A 19,409-nucleotide genomic window follows, 5' to 3' on the forward strand; every position below is an offset into this window, starting at 1 on the left:
CGTTCGGAACATCTAGTTCAGAATCCCGAGATCTTCCGAATGTGTCCGATGATTCATATTTATAATTAAACTACCATTCCATTCCAATATTTATTTACATGCTTATATACCACTAGTGTTTCAAGCATGTCTGACCGGGCCCGGTCTCTGGATTAATATTTATAATTAAACTACCACTCATGATCGACATGAGGCGGATCGGGGATAGTGTGTGTGTGTGTGCAGAAGCCCGCCCCCCCCCCCCCCCCTAAATTATGCTTGTTATAATTTTATTATATATTAATTACCCCCCCCCCCCCCCCCCCCCCCCCCAAAGTTCTCTCTGCATTTCGCCTCATGTCATTGGGGGCCCCCTAAATATATTTTCTGGATCCATCACCGTTAATGTATAGAAAGAAAGAAAGAAATGTTTTATTTGACGACACACTCATTTTATTTACGGTTATATGGCGTCGGACATATGGTTAAGGATCACACAGATATTGAAGAGAGGAAACCCGCTGTCGCCACTTCATGGACTACTCTTTTTGATTAATAGCAAGGGATCTTTTATATGCATCATCCCAAACAGGATAACACATACCACGGCATTTGATATACCAGTCGTGGTGCACTGGTAGGAATGAGAAATAGTACAATGGGCCCACCGACTGGGATCAATCCCAGACTGACCACGCATCAAGCGAAACGCTTTACCACTGGGCTACGTCTCGTCCAAGAGACACACACACACAACACAACTAGAGCAGATTGATTTATTAATCACCAGTTATTGGGTGTCAAACATTTGTAATTTTGATAATCTTAGAGAGGAAACCTGCTACCTTTATTCCATTAGCAGCAAGGGCTCTTTTATATGCACCATCCCAGAGACAGGATAGCATATACCAGTCATGGTGCACTGAATGGAATCAGAAATAGCCCAATGGGCACACTGATGGGGATTGAACCCAGACCACCACACATCGGGCGAGCACTTTCACCACTGGGCTACTTCCCACCCATTTATCAATGATAGATGCTTCAAAGTATATTTCTAAAAGGTTTTAATTTTTTCCATTTTAAAACTGGATGGGGGCGTGTCACTCATTCTGGACCACACTGCCCTGACCTGTATGACCATAAACAACTGACCTCAGTCGTGTAATGGTCAAGCCATTGGACATAACAATGGCAGTTCGCAACCCGGTACCGGCTTCCAACCAGAGCAAGTTTTAACGACTCAATGGGTAGGTGTTAAGGCCACTACAGTCCATCTGTTCGTCAGCCCAAACAAAAAATAATCAAAAACCCAGACACACAGACATGTACGTATGACAACAAACTACAGAGTATTAAAAAATGTTTAATCAAAAAAGATTGCAAATTTGTTTTTGTAAATATACATCCAAAAATAAAGTACCATATACTGTAATCATCAGAAAATAATAAACATTTCAATATTTGAGATCTTTAAATATACAAAACCTGAGTATTATTGTTTATTACAGTGAAACCCCTCTAAACCGGACACCCATAGTACAAATTAAAATGTCCAGTTTTAAGAGTTATCCGGTTTAGTGAGGTTAATTTCTGTACAGATTAAAAAAAAAAAAAAAATGGGATAAATGTCTGGTTTTGGGGGAATTCCGGTTTACAGAGGAGAGGGTCTGGTTTTGAGAGGTTTCACTGTATTATTATTATTTTTTTTGGAGGGGGGGGGGGGGGGGGGGGGGGGGTGGTGTTCTCATTATTACAATCCTGCTACGACTGATTACAATTACTTTGTCAGTACTGGAAACATCGATATGAAACGGTAATGATAGCCAACTCATGTCATGAGGGTGAAAATGATGCTGCCATAGCAAAAACTTTTAATGATCGTCAATACAATATGATGTGGAATGCTACGGTTATCACAGCAGTTTTAAGTGTATTGTCACAAATAAATGAATGAATGAATGAACGAATGTTTAACGACACCTCAGCGCGAAAAATACATCGGCTATTGGGTGCAACTTTGGTGAACAACAGCGCAAGCCCTGGTGTGAAACTATGGTAAATGCAAAAAAAATTGTCACAGACGAATGACCCAACAACTTATTATTAGAAGAAACTTGCTGAAAAATACAGATATGAATTGATATTTTGGACAATAAATGAAATGTTTCGAACTGCTGTTTATAGCCACAGTTCACAATACTATTATGACACAGCTATGTTTCCCTGGCAACAAGTAAATGGTAGTCATGTTGCCACAGGAACAAAAGAACAACAGTAGTTTATACGACAATTTGACATGTCAAGTTAATGACCAATATAATATCATCATAGTGGAACTAAGTTGTCATGACAACCACTTGGTGAAGGCCAATGCAGGAATTGTGGAGTAGAAATGTTGTCATAGCAACAAGTTAAAGAAGGCCAATACAGTATCATGATGCAGGGTCTCCTGTGATAGGGACACAAACAATTCTGCAGAAATATACCGTTGTCATGACAACACGTGAACAATAGCTGATATATCATGAGACTGAACTGTGATGTAGACAGACAGGGTACAGAAATACACCATTGTCATGACAACGTGAACAACTGTTAAATCATGAGACAGGAACTACTGTGTTATAAGACAGAATACAGAAATACGCTGTTGTCATGGCGACCGTTTAATGATGGAAGAGGCGGATCGCAGTGAGGGCCAGAACAATGTTGCCATGGCGACAGTTTAATGATGGAAGAGGCGGATCGCAGTGTGGGCCAGAACAATGTTGCCATGGCGACAGTTTAATGATGGAAGAGGCGGATCGCAGTGTGGGCCAGAACAATGTTGTCATGGCGACCGTTTAATGATGGAAGAGGCGGATCGCAGTGAGGGCCAGAACAATGTTGCCATGGCGACAGTTTAATGATGGAAGAGGCGGATCGCAGTGTGGGCCAGAACAATGTTGCCATGGCGACAGTTTAATGATGGAAGAGGCGGATCGCAGTGTGGGCCAGAACAATGTTGTCATGGCAACAATTTAATGATGGAAGAGGCGGATCGCAGTGTGGGCCAGAACAATCTTGTCATGGCGACAGTTTAATGATGGAAGAGGCGGATCGCAGTGTGGGCCAGAACAATGTTGTGGTCGTCGCAGGCCTTGATGATGTCGCCGTCATTCGTGGACCCAGCGGGAGATGCAATGTACTCCACACCACTCTGAAAGAGGAGGAGTTAAATTCAATTCAAAATATGGAAACACCACTTTAAATAATGTGAATTAAACCAAAATAATATATAATAATATGGTAAGAGTGTGTAGGAAAGTATTCCACAAAAGAACCTCTCAATTAAACCAAGAGAAGAAGACAGATGAGTAAATTGCTGACCTCATCTACCTGACTCACGGATGGGAGGGTGGAGGGGGGAGCTTGATAAGGCAGGATAACCACTAAATTTAGTTAGAAATGATAGTAATGAAGAAAGTACAGTTTAAATGCACTTTTTATTAATAAAAGTCTAGTAAACATCACCCATCCTCAGGCACAAACAGGGATCCAACATTAATGAAAACACCTAATGGCTTTTTTATATATATTTCAGATAAAGCATTTCCGGAATTGGTGAAGAAAAATATTTTTTAATTTGCAAAATATTTCCATATTGTGACGCCCTCCGCATTCCCTTGGGTGGGTGTATGTGTTTTGTGGTATCAAAATGACCAAATTGTTGTGTCATCCAAGACTGCATAAACCTATATCAGCTGAGGGAGACTACCTGGACAACTACCACAACTCTCCAGAAGACGCTGTACGGCACAAGAAGTGATCTACAGAGAACAGTATAGTTCATAGTCACTGCTGGCCTCGATGTGTAGTCAACAAGATGACAACGACCAAATTGTTGGAAAAAACACCCAGTGCTAAATCAATATGCTGCACATGTTTTAAACAAACCTGATGTGCTCGATCTATGTTGTCACGGAATGGGAAAAAAGCATCAGAACTCAAAGCTACTCCATTGAGGTCAGAAATCCAGCTTTTCCTTTCAGCCTAAAAGAGAATTAAAAAAAACCTTTATCATTATAAGTTGTCAGAAAACATTTATTATGGCAATATTAATTATTTTAACACATTGTGTACCTTTTATGTAAAATTAAACTATACTGACGTCTAAAAGAAACGTTACAAGGCTTGAAATTGCGTTTTAGAAGGAAGAAAATGTTTTATTTAACGACACACTCAACACATTTTATTTATGATTATATGGCATCGGACATATGGTTAAGGACCACACAGATATTGAGGGAGGAAACCCGCTGTCGCCACTTCATGGGCTACTCTTTTCGATTAGCAGCAAGGGATCTTTTATATGCATTATCCCACAGACAGGGTAGTACATACTACGGCCTTCGATATACCAGTTGTACTGGCTGGAATGAGTGTAATCAGGTTAAAATGTGTTGTAAATAGAGAAATGTTACCTCTGTAAGTGGAGATGGGGCATCCTCTAGCATGTTAGTCCAGACTTTGACATCCATGTCCTGAAATATATAATGTTATTTAATAAAGAGGATTGGTCACAAGTGTTTTTTAACATGTAATAAATAGAGATTGGTCACAAGTGTTTTTAACATGTAATAAATAGAGGATTGGTCACAAATGTTTTTTAACATGTAATAAATAGAGGATTGGTCACAAGTGTTTTTTAATATATACTCTTCAAAAGAAGAAACGCAAAACCACATTGTCGTAACATTTGGAGAATTGATTTAATTATTGAATGGTGAGTCCGATAATTACCAAATGTTGCAGGATTGTTCACAATTCACTCTAGTCCATTGTGAGTAAGTGATAGGACACACCACCAAGGTCAAGGTCATCTGGAGTCAATACCGGGTGTGGCCTCTGCGTGTGTTGACAACTGCCTGGCACCGCCTGCCCATTGAAGCAACCAGAGTACGGATGACGTCCCGGGGGATGGTGGCCCACTCGGCCTGCAAGGCTGCTGCCAGCTCGGGCAGGGTCTGGGGCTGTGGTTGTCGCTGTCGGAGGCGTTGGTCCAACTCGTCCCATAGATGCTCAATTGGGTTCAAATCCGGTGATATCGATGGCCAAGGAAGGACATTAATGTTGTTGTTCTGTAGGAAAGCCGTTGTGAGACGTGCTGTGTGAGGCCTGGCGTTGTCATGTTGGAACACTGCGTTAGCGTTGGCCATAACTGGAACGATGTGTGGCCAGAGGATCTGGTCAATGTAGCCCTGTGCATTCAGGTTGCCCTGCACGTGGACCAGGTCAGTTCTGCCAGTGTGTGAGATGGCTGCCCACACCATGACACTACCCCCGCCGAATCTGTCCACTTCCTGCACGCAGTTTGCCGCATAACGTTCACCACGACGCCTATACACGCGACATCTTCCATCATGACGTCGGAGCAGAAATCGGGACTCGTCACTGAACCACACCTGTCTCCATCGCAGTTGAGGCCATTGTCAATGAATCTGGCACCACTGCAGTAGGAGTCGACGGTGTTGTGGTGTTAAGATGACACCTCGAACTGGACGTCTGGCACGAATTCCTACCTCACGTAGGCGGTTCCGTACGGTCTGGTCGGATATCCTGCACAAACCTGGTATTGCTGCGGCTGTGGAGGTGGCAGTAGTCAATCGTTCCCGAAGGTGGCGTACCCGGATGTAGCGGTCCTGCCCGGGGGTAGTGACCCGTGGTCGACCGGATCTAGGGAGGTCACGTGTTGATCCATGTTGCTGGTAACGGTCCCACAGTCTGGAGATGGTGCTTGGGGACACATGGAATGCCCTGGCAACGGCCGTTCTGGATTCGCCTGCGTCTAGTCGGCCGATGGCATTGTTTCTCTGCGGTTCACTGAGACGTGGCATGTCCTGGATTGTCAACTGTCGGCCAGATACAGAGGCCAGGCAAGCGAACACCCTGCACTTTTATACTGTCGGTGTTCATGTTGCACGTGCAGACAACGCACGTGCAGTGGTGACATGGTTTGCACGTGGCTGCGTTTTTGCGAATATTCACATTTTGGAACTTTATTGTACAGTAGCTGCGTTTTATCGAATGTAACCGTGGGAATGTGTTTGGGACATGCAATGACCTTATATTCACAAAGCATGAACCGGTAGGAAACATAAAATCGGAGTTATAACCCATTTGTACCCTTTTGCGTTTCTTTTTTTGAAGAGTATATGTAATAAATAGAGGATTGGTCACAAGTGTTTTTTAACATGTAATAAATAGAGGATTGGTCACAAGTGTTTTTTAACATGTAATAAATAGAGGATTTGTCATAAGTGTTTTTTTAACATGTAATAAATAGAGGATTGGTCACAAGTGTTTTCTAACATGTAATAAATAGAGGATTGGTCACAAGTGTTTTCTAACATGTAATAAATAGAGGATTGGTCACAAGTGTTTTTCAATATATGTAATAAATAGAGGATTTGTCACATGTTTCTTAATATGTGAAAATATCAACCAAGTGTAAGTCAATCAGTATTTGGCAAGCCTCATCCCGGGTCGAAATTTCCACCACCTTAGGTGTACTTTTTCTATCACATATGATGGAGTCTTAATCTGATGTACCTCTCTGATTGAGATATTTTCAATCCCACAGAAATGGAATTATTTGATTTACCTGTCCCACAGTCCCTAGGACATAAACGTCTATTGCGTTTGACATTTCAGCTCTTTTCACACCTTTCTTGAACTTCATGCCAAGCACTTTAGGATGCTGGCGCAACCACCTGAAACATTAATTAATCAGTTGTTTAAGTAAATAATCAGCTGCATGCTAGAAAAAGTATTCCGTCAAATTTAAAAAAAAAAGAAGATTAAAAAAAAGTTTTGTTTAATGACACCACTAGAGCAAATTGATTACTAATCATCGGCTATTGGATGTCAAACATTTAGTAATTTTGACATACAAGGGATCTTTGATATGCACCATCTCACAGACAGGATAGTACATACCATAGCCTTTCATATACCAGTTGTGGTGCACTGGCTGGAACGAAAAATAGCCTAATGGTCCCACCGACGTGAATCGATCGAAGACCGACAGTGCATCAGACGGGCACTTTATCACGGGTCTACATCCTGCCCCTGTATAGTCTTAGAGAGGAAACCTGCTACATTTCTCCATTAATAGCAAGGTATCTTTTATATGCACTATCCACAGACAGGATAGCACATACCACACCTTTGATATAGCAGTCATGGAGCACTGGCTGGAACAAGAAATAGCCTAATGGTCCCACCGATGGGGATCGATCTCAGACTGACCGCGCGTCAAACTAGCACTTTACCACTGGGCTACGTCCTGTCCTATCCCTGTGAACCAGTCACAGGCTGAGCTCAGTATCATTTTGTAATCAGATCCACGAGAAATGGAATCATACAAACGAGATTAATCATCACAGCTCAGTCGACAGTTTTATTATTGTTTGTTTTTTAATTGACAAGCCTTCCAAGAGTACAGGGAGTATACAACCAAATCAAATCCCATTGACAACAATAGTAACATATATGGCTAAAACTCCTACCTAAAGCTCATATACACCACAGATGTAAATACTTCCACCCATCACTCTTAAAGTGGATCAGAAAAAATTGGGGGTGAAGCTGCTCATTTCCGAGATAACAGGTAGCGTCTATGACTATCCTAGTTCAGCACTAAATTTGAGGGTTTTTGTTTGTTTTTTTGTTAGGTACCTCTCACATGTTTTAAGCACAAGGCTAATTGACTCAGCGGTACTAGATGAAATAAAATTGCATACATTTTTTCCAGGGGGAGGGGGAGGGGGAGGGGGAGGGGGAGGGGGAGGGTGAGAGAGAGAGAGAGAGAGAGAGAGAGAGAGAGAGAGAGAGAGAGAGAGAGAGAGAGAGACAGAGAGACAGAGAGAGGGAGAGAGAGAGACAGAGAGAAAGAGAGAGAGACAGACAGACAGAGACAGAGTCCACTAGACCTCGATCCCGGCTTGTGAATATTTGGACTGGGCTATTGGAAATTATCAGCTGTAGTACTCAGGCACTAGCCAAGGCTTCGGCGAGGGCTAGTGACTTTCTCAAACAACTATAAAACACTGGTATTTTGAATTTTCCTAAGTTCAAGGGCCATAACTCTGTGAAATATGGGTAAATCACCATTAAGATCAAACTTGATCTGTAACAGTACATGATAAAACTAGTAAAAAAAGTATCTATATTAAGGCATTGTGAAAAAAGTTACAAATATCCATTTTACCATCTCCGTTCGGCGTTGCCAGTAAAACTCAATTGTTGACTGTAAAAACCACCATTAATATGTGAAAATTCCACCAAGGCTGATGTATATTGAGCTCAGTCTTCCTGGAATCAAGACAAACCCGATAGGTGAGTTCATACGAACGAGACAATACTCATCATCGCCCAGTCATTTACATCCTTGAGCAGCATGATCTAGCTATTAACGCCTGAGGTGCTGGGGTCATAGGATCAAATCCCCTTGGTGGACACATTCTCGGACGGTGTTTTCCCCTGTCCCAACCAGTGCTATTCTGTCTTCATGAAAGGGCATAAAAACATCTCTTGATTGAAGATTATTTGTCAGAAATACAGCCGATGATTAATTGATGTGTTTTAGTTGTGTCGTGAAACAATTTTTTTTTTTTACATTATTTAATAATTACTCAGTGAATTAATTCTCATAATTTTTCAGTTTATTACAATCTTTTGTTAGTGCTCACATTTAAGATAGCCATGCGGCAAATTGCCGTTAATACTCCAGCCATATGCCTCAATGCCCTAAAAATTAAACACAGTCTCACGGCCAAACTATGTGCCTTATTTTACATGTTACTAACTGGTCTATTGCTGTCATGCCCTAGCCATATGCCTCAATGCCCTAAAACTTAAACACAGTCTCACGGCCAAACTATGTGCCTTATTTTGCATGTTACTAACTGGTCTATTGCTGTCATGTCCATGCCATATGCCTCAATGCCCTAAAAATTAAACGTAGTCTCACGGCCAAACTATCTGTGCCTTATTTTGCATGTTACTAACAGGTTGTCATACTGAAAGTTCTTTTATTACAAATATATGAAACCCCTCACACTTCTTTACTTTAAATGGTAACCGTTGTGTTATATAAACTTTTATTACACACCAGTGTAAGATATTACTTAATATCTAACTAGTGTAATATTGGAGTGACGTGAGCGTGACCCTATTTGTAGAAAAACAACATGTAGTAGGTCTCGATATCAACTTACTTCTGCATTGCAGCTTGTTTGCAGTTGGTTTGTAATAAATAAAATACTAAACTAGCTTGCCTGTCATAATATTTTTATGAAACTCGTGAACAGTGTTGTATCCGACTCGCTTTTGCTCGTCAGGAAATGGTTTATTTAACGACACACTCAACACATTTTATTTATGGTTATATGGCGTCGGACATATGGTTAAGGACCACACAGATACTGAGGGAGGAAACCCACTGTCGCCACTTCATGGGCTACTGTTTTCAATTAGCAGCAAGGGATCTTTTATATGCACCATCCCATAGACAGGATAGCACATACCACGGCCTTTGATGTACCAGTCGTGGTGCACTGGCTGGAGCGAGAAAAACTGAGCTCAGAGTAACACTATCAAAATCACGCTGTATGAGAAAGTCATAAGAACAATCGGTCATCATCACAGCTCAGTTAGTTGTCAACAAAAAACGGCCGACACCGGACATAATCACCCAGATGAAGAATCTTTTGGAAATAAACAATTTATGTAACCCATTACACAACAAACGTTTTATGTAGTCCAGTACACAACAGTTTTATGTAGCCCATTACACAAATGTTTTATGTAACCAATTGCACAATGACTAATTTTTTGGAAATAAACGTTTTATGTAGCCTATGTAGGTAAATTTTTGTGCAGCTATTTCATGAAATTATTTTGCTAAATTAAAAAACAAATTGTCAATTTTTTTCAATATTCGCAATTCGCAGAGGACGTTGATTTATTCATCATCAGCTTCTGGATGTCAAACATTTTAATATATAGCAGGGGTTTCCCTAGAGCGATAAGCCGACACAGCCCGTGCTCCCTTAGCCAGCCAAGTAAGCGCCTTCATGTCTGGTAAGCGCCATAACTGCAGGACCGTGTCGGCTTAATTTGTAACATGTATACAAAACAATGGAGCTGTGATCCGTAACGTCATTTTCTATCTTCTGATGTGAACAAACGGTTACATAATCTATTCGACACCTCAAACATAATAATACCAAATATTCAATTAGCATAATAGCGATCTCGCGACCGGTAACGAGAAACGGTGTTATCCAGAATACAGCGTATGCCTTATGTTTGCTAATTTTAATAATCATGGTTATTAATTTTAACGCATGCATTCGACATGTATGACAGCAATGTGACGGCGATTCAATGTCTGGAAGATATGTAACTTGCTATTTTAATTTTGTAAAGTCTTTGAACCAAAGTAATAAAAACAAACCGACAATGCATGCACGCACTGAGATCGCGATCGCGGGAAATGTGCATGCAGTATTTATACAAATTGCAGTTAAACGTACACTGAATTAGTTTACAATAATCATATTTGTTAGATAATGCTAGATATATATTTGTTAAACTGTGAGATGACATTTAATAAGTTAGCTGGATTTTTTTTTAAAAGTAAAATTTTATTTTATTAACGTTTTGGGGTTTTTTTTGTAGTTTTTTTTATAAATGGAATATACTGTGAAGTCAGCATTCTTAGCTTAGGTATTTTACAAGCAGAAATCACAACAAGCATTTAACACGATGCTGAAATCAACAACAACAACATGACGCAAATTATGAAGTTGTTGGGGGTGGGGAATTGATGGGGTTTTTTTTTAGAAAAAAGCCCCCCCCCCCCCCCCACACAAAAACAACCCCAACATGATTTGATGGATTGAAGACAAACACTTAACTGTTTTCAACTCACTACCCTACTTCTTTTGGCTTGATTTTTGTGTTATAATGATGCTAAATATATAAGCGCCTTAAAAAAATCCTGGGGAAAGGCCTGTATAGTCTTAGAGAGGAAAACCACAAAAATGTTTTATAAGTAACAAGGAATCTTTTATCAGCACTATCCCACAGACAGGATAGTACATACCACTGCCGTTAATATTCCAATGACTGGGATCAATCCCAGACTGACCTATTTCATGAAATTATTTTGCTAAATTAAAAAACAAATTGTCAATTTTTTTCAATATTCGCAATTCGCAGAGGATGTTGATTTATTCATCATCAGCTTCTGGATGTCAAACATTTTAATATATAGTCTTAGAGAGGAAAATCACAAAAATGTTTTATAAGTAACAAGGAATCTTTTATCAGCACTATCCCACAGACAGGATAGTACATACCACTGCCGTTAATATTCCAATGACTGGGATCAATCCCAGACTGACCACGCCATCAAGTGTCGTTTAACCACTTCCACCAAGGCTGATGTATATTGAGCTCAGAGTCTTTCTGGAATCAAGACAAACCCGATACCCACCCAACCCATAGTTTAACCACTTCCACCAAGGCTGATGTATACAGAGCTCAGAGTCTTTCTGGAATCAAGACAAACCCGATACCCACCCTACCCATAGTTTTAACCACTTCCACCAAGGCTGATATATACTGAGCTCAGAGTCTTTCTGGAATCAAGACAAACCTGATAGGTGAATTCATACGAACGAGACAATACTCATCATCGCTCAGTCATTTACATCCTCCATGGGGGGACTAGACTACTTGTCTAAGTTGCTTGGGTCATTGAATCAAATCCCCTCAGTGTCTGAATGAGTTCTCCCCATTCAACAGTAAAAAAAATTGGAATTACAAGAATGTTTTTAGCAAAAGTCCCTCCATTCAATAGTAACACCTAACAAATTTTGGAATTACGAGAAAACAATTTGCAAAAGTTTTGTATCTCGATGTTAAGTAACCAAACACACTTGCAACCAGTTAATATCATTAATATTTATTATCGTGCTTATATCCAATTATGGTTCAAGCACTCTGTCCTGGGCACATACCTCAACTGTCTGGGCTGTCTGTCCAGGACAGAGTTAGTGGTTAGTGAGAGCGAAGTTGGTGTAGTGGTCTTACACCTACTCACTGGGTCGTTAAACTCACTCTGGGTAGGAGTCAGTACCGGGCTGCGAACCCAGTACCTACCAGTCTTAAGTCCAGTGGATTAACCACTACACCACCGATGCAAACAGTTTTACCATGATGCCTCTCCAATTTGCTTTGGTGTCCTAAGTTTTGTTACTAAACCGAAGGCAGCACTTTAAAATTAAAATTTGACCCCTACCTTTGTAATTAGTCAACTGATGTAAGATTACATCATTGTTTAATTACTCAGAGCATAAAATTCACCAATTGTTAAAGGGACAGACCCTAGTGTCAGCCCTTCAAAATGCACACCAAGTTTGGTTAATCTACAAACCTGTGACACATTTGGATAAAGTTACAACAGAGTGAAACATGAGTCTGTGACTTTGAAATGGTGAAATAACCTCTAAAACTAGACTAAAACTTGACTCCATAACTGTTACTTCTCAGACACACATGCATTTAAACAAATATGATAACTGCATTTTGTGATATTAAAAACACCAGGTTGACCAAAAACACCTCGAATGTACGGAAATTGATAATCTAAACCATAAAATCTAAGTAAAGTATGATTTCAGTTAACAAAAACGGCTATAATAGTTGAAAATATGTGTTAGTGTTTAAAAACTAGGGTATGTCCCTTTAACTGAATTTGTTTAAAAAAAAATTGTGGGTATCTGTCATTGATGAAGTTACAAAGATAATTTGGCGAATCACCATAAATCAATTCAGACCCTGACTACAGAAGTTTGTTTTAACACCACCACTAGAGCACACTAATATATACTCTTCAAAAGAAGAAACGCAAAACCACATTGTCGTAACATTTGGAGAATTGATTTAATTATTGAATGGTGAGTCCGATAATTACCAAATGTTGCAGGATTGTTCACAATTCACTCTAGTCCATTGTGAGTAAGTGATAGGACACACCACCAAGGTCAAGGTCATCTGGAGTCAATACCGGGTGTGGCCTCCGCGTGTGTTGACAACTGCCTGGCACCGCCTGCCCATTGAAGCAACCAGAGTACGGATGACGTCCCGGGGGATGGTTGCCCACTCGGCCTGAAAGGCTGCTGCCAGCTCGGGCAGGGTCTGGGGCTGTGGTTGTCGCTGTCGGTCCAACTCGTCCCATAGGTGCTGAATTGGGTTCAAATCCGGTGATATCGATGGCCAAGGAAGGACATTAATGTTGTTGTTCTGTAGGAAAGCCGTTGTGAGACGTGCTGTGTGAGACCTGGCGTTGTCATGTTGGAACACTGCGTTGGCGTTGGCCATAACTGGAACGATGTGTGGCCGGAGGATCTGGTCAATGTAGCCCTGTGCATTCAGGTTGCCCTGCACGTGGACCAGGTCAGTTCTGCCAGTGTGTGAGATGGCTGCCCACACCATGACACTAACCCCGCCGAATCTGTCCACTTCCTGCACGCAGTTTGCCGCATAACGTTCACCACGACGCCTATACACGCGACATCTTCCATCATGACGTCGGAGCAGAAATCGGGACTCGTCACTGAACCACACCTGTCTCCATCGCAGTTGAGGCCATTGTCGATGTATCTGGCACCACTGCAGTCGGAGTCGACGGTGTTGTGGTGTTAAGATGACACCTCGAACTGGACGTCTGGCACGAATTCCTACCTCACGTAGGCGGTTCCGTACGGTCTGGTCGGATATCCTGCGCAAACCTGGTATTGCTGCGGCTGTGGAGGTGGCAGTAGTCAATCGTTCCCGAAGGTGGCGTACCCGGATGTAGCGGTCCTGCCCGGGGGTAGTGACCCGTGGTCGACCGGATCTAGGGAGGTCACGTGTTGATCCATGTTGCTGGTAACGGTCCCACAGTCTGGAGATGGTGCTTGGGGACACATGGAATGCCCTGGCAACGGCCGTTCTGGATTCGCCTGCGTCTAGTCGGCCGATGGCATTGTTTCTCTGCGGTTCACCGAGACGTGGCATGTCCTGGATTGTCAACTGTCGGCCAGATACAGAGGCCAGGCAAGCGAACACCCTGCAATTTTATACTGTCGGTGTTCATGTTGCACGTGCAGACAACGCACGTGCAGTGGTGACATGGTTTGCACGTGGCTGCGTTTTTGCGAATATTCACATTTTGGAACTTTATTGTACAGTAGCTGCGTTTTATCGAATGTAACCGTGGGAATGTGTTTGGGACATGCAATGACCGTATATTCACAAAGCATGAACCGGTAGGAAACATAAAATCGGAGTTATAACCCATTTGTACCCTTTTGCGTTTCTTTTTTTGAAGAGTATATTAATCATCGGCTATTGGATGTCAAACATTTGGAACTTATTTTACATACAGTCTTAGAGAGGAAACCCGCTACATTTTTCCATTAGAAGTTTGTTTTGTTTAACGACACCACTAGATCACTGATATATTAATCATCGGCTATTGGATGTTAAACATTTGGTATTTTTTTTACATATAGTCTTAGAGAGGAAACCTGCTACATTTTTCCATTAGTAACGAGGGATCTTTTACATGTAGAAACCCAGTTATTTTATGAAATTATTTTGCCACATTAAAATAAAATTCACCAACTGCTTTTAAAATTGGCAATTGGTGAATTTGCCAGAGGTAGCCCTGGTTATTGATGATAGGATGAACTTCATGTTTCAACAAATTGCTGGTATTTTGTTACCAGAGCTCAGAGTCTTAATGTAATCACTTTCTGTGAATCACAGAGTCATGCGAACGAGACAAAACTCATCATAGCTCTATTTCTAAATACCAGTTTAAACACTGAGAAAATACTTCTGTTATTACCCATATGGGCTCAAATATAGGGGTGATATTTTTGTTTAGATATCTGCACAGTATGCAAATTGCTTCTACAGCCACTGATTGGCTGGCTTAAAAATCATGACGTTTGGTTGGTTGTTCGCTACAGCTGGAACTTCACTTTCATTCATATAATATTTCCATTCATTAATCAGATTACACATCGTATGTTATACAATCTAGAAAGATTTACAGAATAAATTTGACCCCTTTGTTTTATAAATATGAAACGGTATATTTTCATAAGCAGCAGCTTTAGTAGCATAGAAATTTTAAAAAATTAATTTCAAATGCAACTACAGTTGTATTATTCAGTAGTGTAAATATTTCACTGTAAAAAAAGAATGCCATTATGCCATGATGTCACTTACATTACGTCATGTAATGCACGTAAGATTATATGACGTAATGGCTGATGGCTTTGTTGTAGACAGCAGGGAAATTACATTAAAAAACAGTTAAATAGTGACAATGGGTAATCAAGAGAAAGAAAGAAATGTTTTATTTAACGACGCACTCAACACATTTTATTTACAGTTATTTGGCGTCAAACATATGGTTACGGGCCACACAAATATTGAGAGGAAACCCCATCACCACTTCATGGGCTACTCTTTTCGATTAGCAGCAAGGGATCTTTTATATGCACCATCCCACACAGGGTAGTACATACCACGGCCTTTGATATACCAGTCATGGTGCACTAGCTGGAACGAGAAATAGCCCAATGAGCCCACCGACGCGGATCGATCCCAGACCGACTGCGTATCGAGCGAGCGCTGTACTACTGGTCTCTGTCCCTTTGATATACCAACCATGGTGCACTGGCTGGAACAAGAAATAGCCCAATGAGCCCACTGATGTGGATCGATCCCAGACTTACCGTGCTTCAAGCGAGCGCTTTACCACTGGGCTACATCCCGCACCCGGGTAATCAAGAGAATAAGCAACAATTTATATAACTGGTGCTGGTGAAGTAGTTGTTAAGACATCAGGTTTGCTTTGATCTTTATCAGATTTTTTTTTATATAATTAATTAATTAAAAACATTAACCCACCAGTTGTTAGCTTTGTCACCAGCCAATCGGGTGCAGTGGATTCTAGACTGCTGTCCAGCTCCAATACCAATCACCTACAGAGAAATGAGTACCAGTCACAGACAACAATATTATAACACATGCCATATCAATCACATGGTTTCTGTCATATTTATGAGTACGACAGCTGAAGGGGAAAAATATCCATTTTCAGGCCTCGAAATTTGGCTTTTGCTCGGTAGATAAGTTTGTATCGTTAGTATTGTTTAGATACTCGTAAGATATATGGTATCTAAAGGGCACTCGTGTAATATTTAAACCAGAATATACTTATTTGTGTTTTGTTATCATATGAGGGAGTCATAATACTGATTGAAGGATCGTCTGTTATTTCTTTTACATTCACCAGGTGTGGGAATTGGTGAACTGTGAAAAAAAGAGGAAATCTAGAGGGGTCCCGGAAATTCTTGAAATACTAGGTTAAAATCTGTGCCATCTGACACATTTTGGAGGAAAGGACGATTAAAATGCGAGGAAATGCAATGTTCCATGAGAGGAAAATAGCTGATCTGAGGAGAATTCCCACCCCCACCCCAACCCCCCATAATCATCGGGGTATAAATAAAATAAAAAATCGCTAACTATGTGAATCGTCAAAGGCCTGAATTAGTGGAAGAGGCCAGGTGGACCCCACATGTATTGAAAAAGAAATGTTTTATTTAATGACGCACTCAACACATTGTATTTACGGTTATATGGCGTCAGACATATGGTTAAGGGCCACACAGATATTGCGAGAGGAAACACGCTGCCACTTCATCGGTTACTCTTTTCAATTAGCAGCAAGGGATCTTTTATATGCACTATCCCACAGACAGGGTAGTACATACCACGGCCTTTGATATACCAGTCATGGTGCACTGGCTGGAACGAGAAATAGCCTAATGGGCCCACCGACGGGATCGATCCCAGACCGACCGCACATCAAGTGAGCGAGCGCTGTACCACTGGGCTATGTGGGTTAACAGTTATGGTTGCTATGGTTACTACGGTTACCTGTCCATCCTTGGCGTAACAGACCGAGTTCGACTGAGTGTACTTCAAAGCAATCGTAGCCACAGTCAAATCTTGAATCGCAGACTCTGGCAACTAAACAGAATTAATAAATATACTGACGTCCAAAAGAAACTTTACATTTATAAAATTTGAATAGTTTGATAAATATTGTTGCTAATTTAAAAGAACCAATTTAGAAAAAGAAAGAAAGAAATGTTTTATTTAACGACACACTCAAAACACATTTTATTTACGGTTATATAGCGTCAGACATATGGTTAAGGACCACACATATTCTAAGAGGAAACCCGCTGTCGCCACTACATAAGCTACTCTTCCGATTAGCAGCAAGGGATCTTTTATTTGCGCATCCCACAGGCAGGATAGCACAAACCATGGCCTTTGTTGAACCAGTTATGGATCACTGGTCGGTGCAAGTGGTTTACTGCCTCGACTGGGATCCGAACCCAGTACCTACCAGCCTGTAGACCGATGGTCTGCCACGACGCCACTGAGGCCGGTGAACCAATTTAGAAACCACTTTACAAACACTTTGCATATATCATTAGTGCACTGTGACGTTTAGATGTTGAATTCCGTGGTACTTTCATATCCCACCATACCGTTTCAAGCCTTGTATCACAATGCACTGCTCATGGGCGGATCCAAGGGGGGGGGCCAGGGGGACGTGTCCCCCCAAAAAATTGTTCAAGTGCCCTCAAAATGTCCAAGTGCCCTTTTTGTTTGTAGAATTTTTTTTTTTTTAAGTAAACAATAATTATATTGTAGATAAATGAAATCAAGATTTTCGTGTATATGCGCAAGCTTGCAGATTTGTGTCTGTGTTATTGAGTCTCAATGGGGCCCCATTGAGGTTCTAACGCGAGTGACGCCAATTTACTTCATTATTGCTAGTATATTATGACGTAGAACTGTAGGAATTCATATTAATTGTAAATATCAAAACTTGTAGTAAGGTGCCCTTTTGACGAGTCAATGTGCCCTTCTTTTTTGGTCCCCCCCCCTAAAAATATTTCCTGGATCCGCCCATGCTGCTTACCCTATATTTCTCTCCAACCTATTTGCATATGTTTTCACAATAAATATTACTTTGGATTCAGTGTTATTTTCAACAATTGTTATTTTTGAAGTAAAAATATTTTTATTAAATTAATTAAAGAAAAATAAAATAAAATTATATATATATATATATATATATATATATATATATATATACATATATATATATATACTCTTAAAAAAAAAAGGTAGGAGAACCTGAAATATTAATGTTAATATCAACTATTAGACATCCTAGTAAAGAACGTTCAGGTCTGTTTATCAACACACCGAAAAACATTCCATAGTTTGTACGTGCATCACGCAGTTGCCCCGTACACGTGCGTGGGGTGTCATTCTTGATTTGGACAATTTCCAGAAAGGTCCATTAATGAGTGTGGAACATTATTTCTGTCAATCTTTTTCATTCTGTTGATCATACAAAAAAACTTCAATTTTCAAATTTCACTCGTCCTTCAAGATCTTTGGTGGTCATAAAACCTACTGTAATACTGAACTACCGGTTGTAATGTTTGCCCAATTAATTCACTATTATCATATAACCATTCCCCACAGCTAATACACCTTACAATTTTGGCAATTGTAAATTCTTATTAGAGTTCCCCTACTTTTTTTGAAGAGTATATATTTGTTGGTTTTAAACCTGCTAACCCCACCACTCTTATTTTGGTTGATTTTAACACATCTCTGAATATGCGTATACTGAAATACTGATACTGAAAACTGTAAGTGACTTAAAAAAAATCCTGGGGAAAGGTCTGCTGGAATTGCACTGGAGGTTCCTTTTTGATAAAAAACCCCAAATAAAAACATTTCTCAATAACCAATGAAAAACCCCAACATAACACTGATATACTAACACACCTCTTTTCTCTGCGAGGTGATGTTTGTGAAGAGTTTTTCGCTGATCACTGCGTTGTTTCTTTCCTGTTGTAGCTGTAGACCAAACAACGTGCGGGTCTCTTGCGGAGATGGCTCATATTCCGGATCCATCTAAATATATATGTAAATGATAATGATGTTAAAAAGTTGGTTTGTTTTGCTTAATGACACCATTAGAGCACACTGATTTATTAATCATCAACTATTGGACATCAAACATTTGGTAATTTTGACATAGCCTTAGAGAGGAAACCTGCTCCATTTTTTCATTAGTAGCAAGGGATCTTTTGTATGCACCATCCCGCAGACAGGATAGTGCATACCACAGCCTTTGATATACCAGTTGTGGTGCACTGGCTGGAATGAAAAATAGCCCAATGGGCCCACCGACAGACCTGTCAACCCTCCCG

At 40.6% G+C, this 19,409-nt stretch overlaps 1 protein-coding gene across 2 annotated transcripts in view; it reads right to left on the minus strand.

The window, feature by feature from the left end:
• Nucleotides 1-1,699: 1,699 nt before the first annotated feature.
• LOC121385470 (bifunctional purine biosynthesis protein ATIC-like) overlaps nt 1,700-19,409 on the minus strand; it is a 35,368-nt gene continuing 17,658 nt past the window's right edge. Inside the window, exons 13-19 of one of the 2 annotated variants that reach the window (XM_041516167.1) lie at nt 18,982-19,110; nt 17,038-17,130; nt 16,003-16,076; nt 6,626-6,734; nt 4,446-4,505; nt 3,919-4,014; nt 1,700-3,181 (exon numbers count right to left, since the gene is read on the minus strand). In XM_041516167.1, the coding sequence (XP_041372101.1) occupies nt 3,062-3,181; nt 3,919-4,014; nt 4,446-4,505; nt 6,626-6,734; nt 16,003-16,076; nt 17,038-17,130; nt 18,982-19,110 (681 nt within the window). In that variant the 3' untranslated portion in view covers nt 1,700-3,061. Of the gene's footprint in view, nt 3,182-3,918; nt 4,015-4,445; nt 4,506-6,625; nt 6,735-8,233; nt 8,338-16,002; nt 16,077-17,037; nt 17,131-18,981; nt 19,111-19,409 lie in introns of those variants that run through there. The other variant, XR_005959548.1, reaches the window with a different exon arrangement.

Source organism: Gigantopelta aegis, chromosome 11 (assembly GCF_016097555.1).
Source record: "Gigantopelta aegis isolate Gae_Host chromosome 11, Gae_host_genome, whole genome shotgun sequence".
NCBI lineage: Eukaryota > Metazoa > Mollusca > Gastropoda > Neomphalida > Peltospiridae > Gigantopelta > Gigantopelta aegis.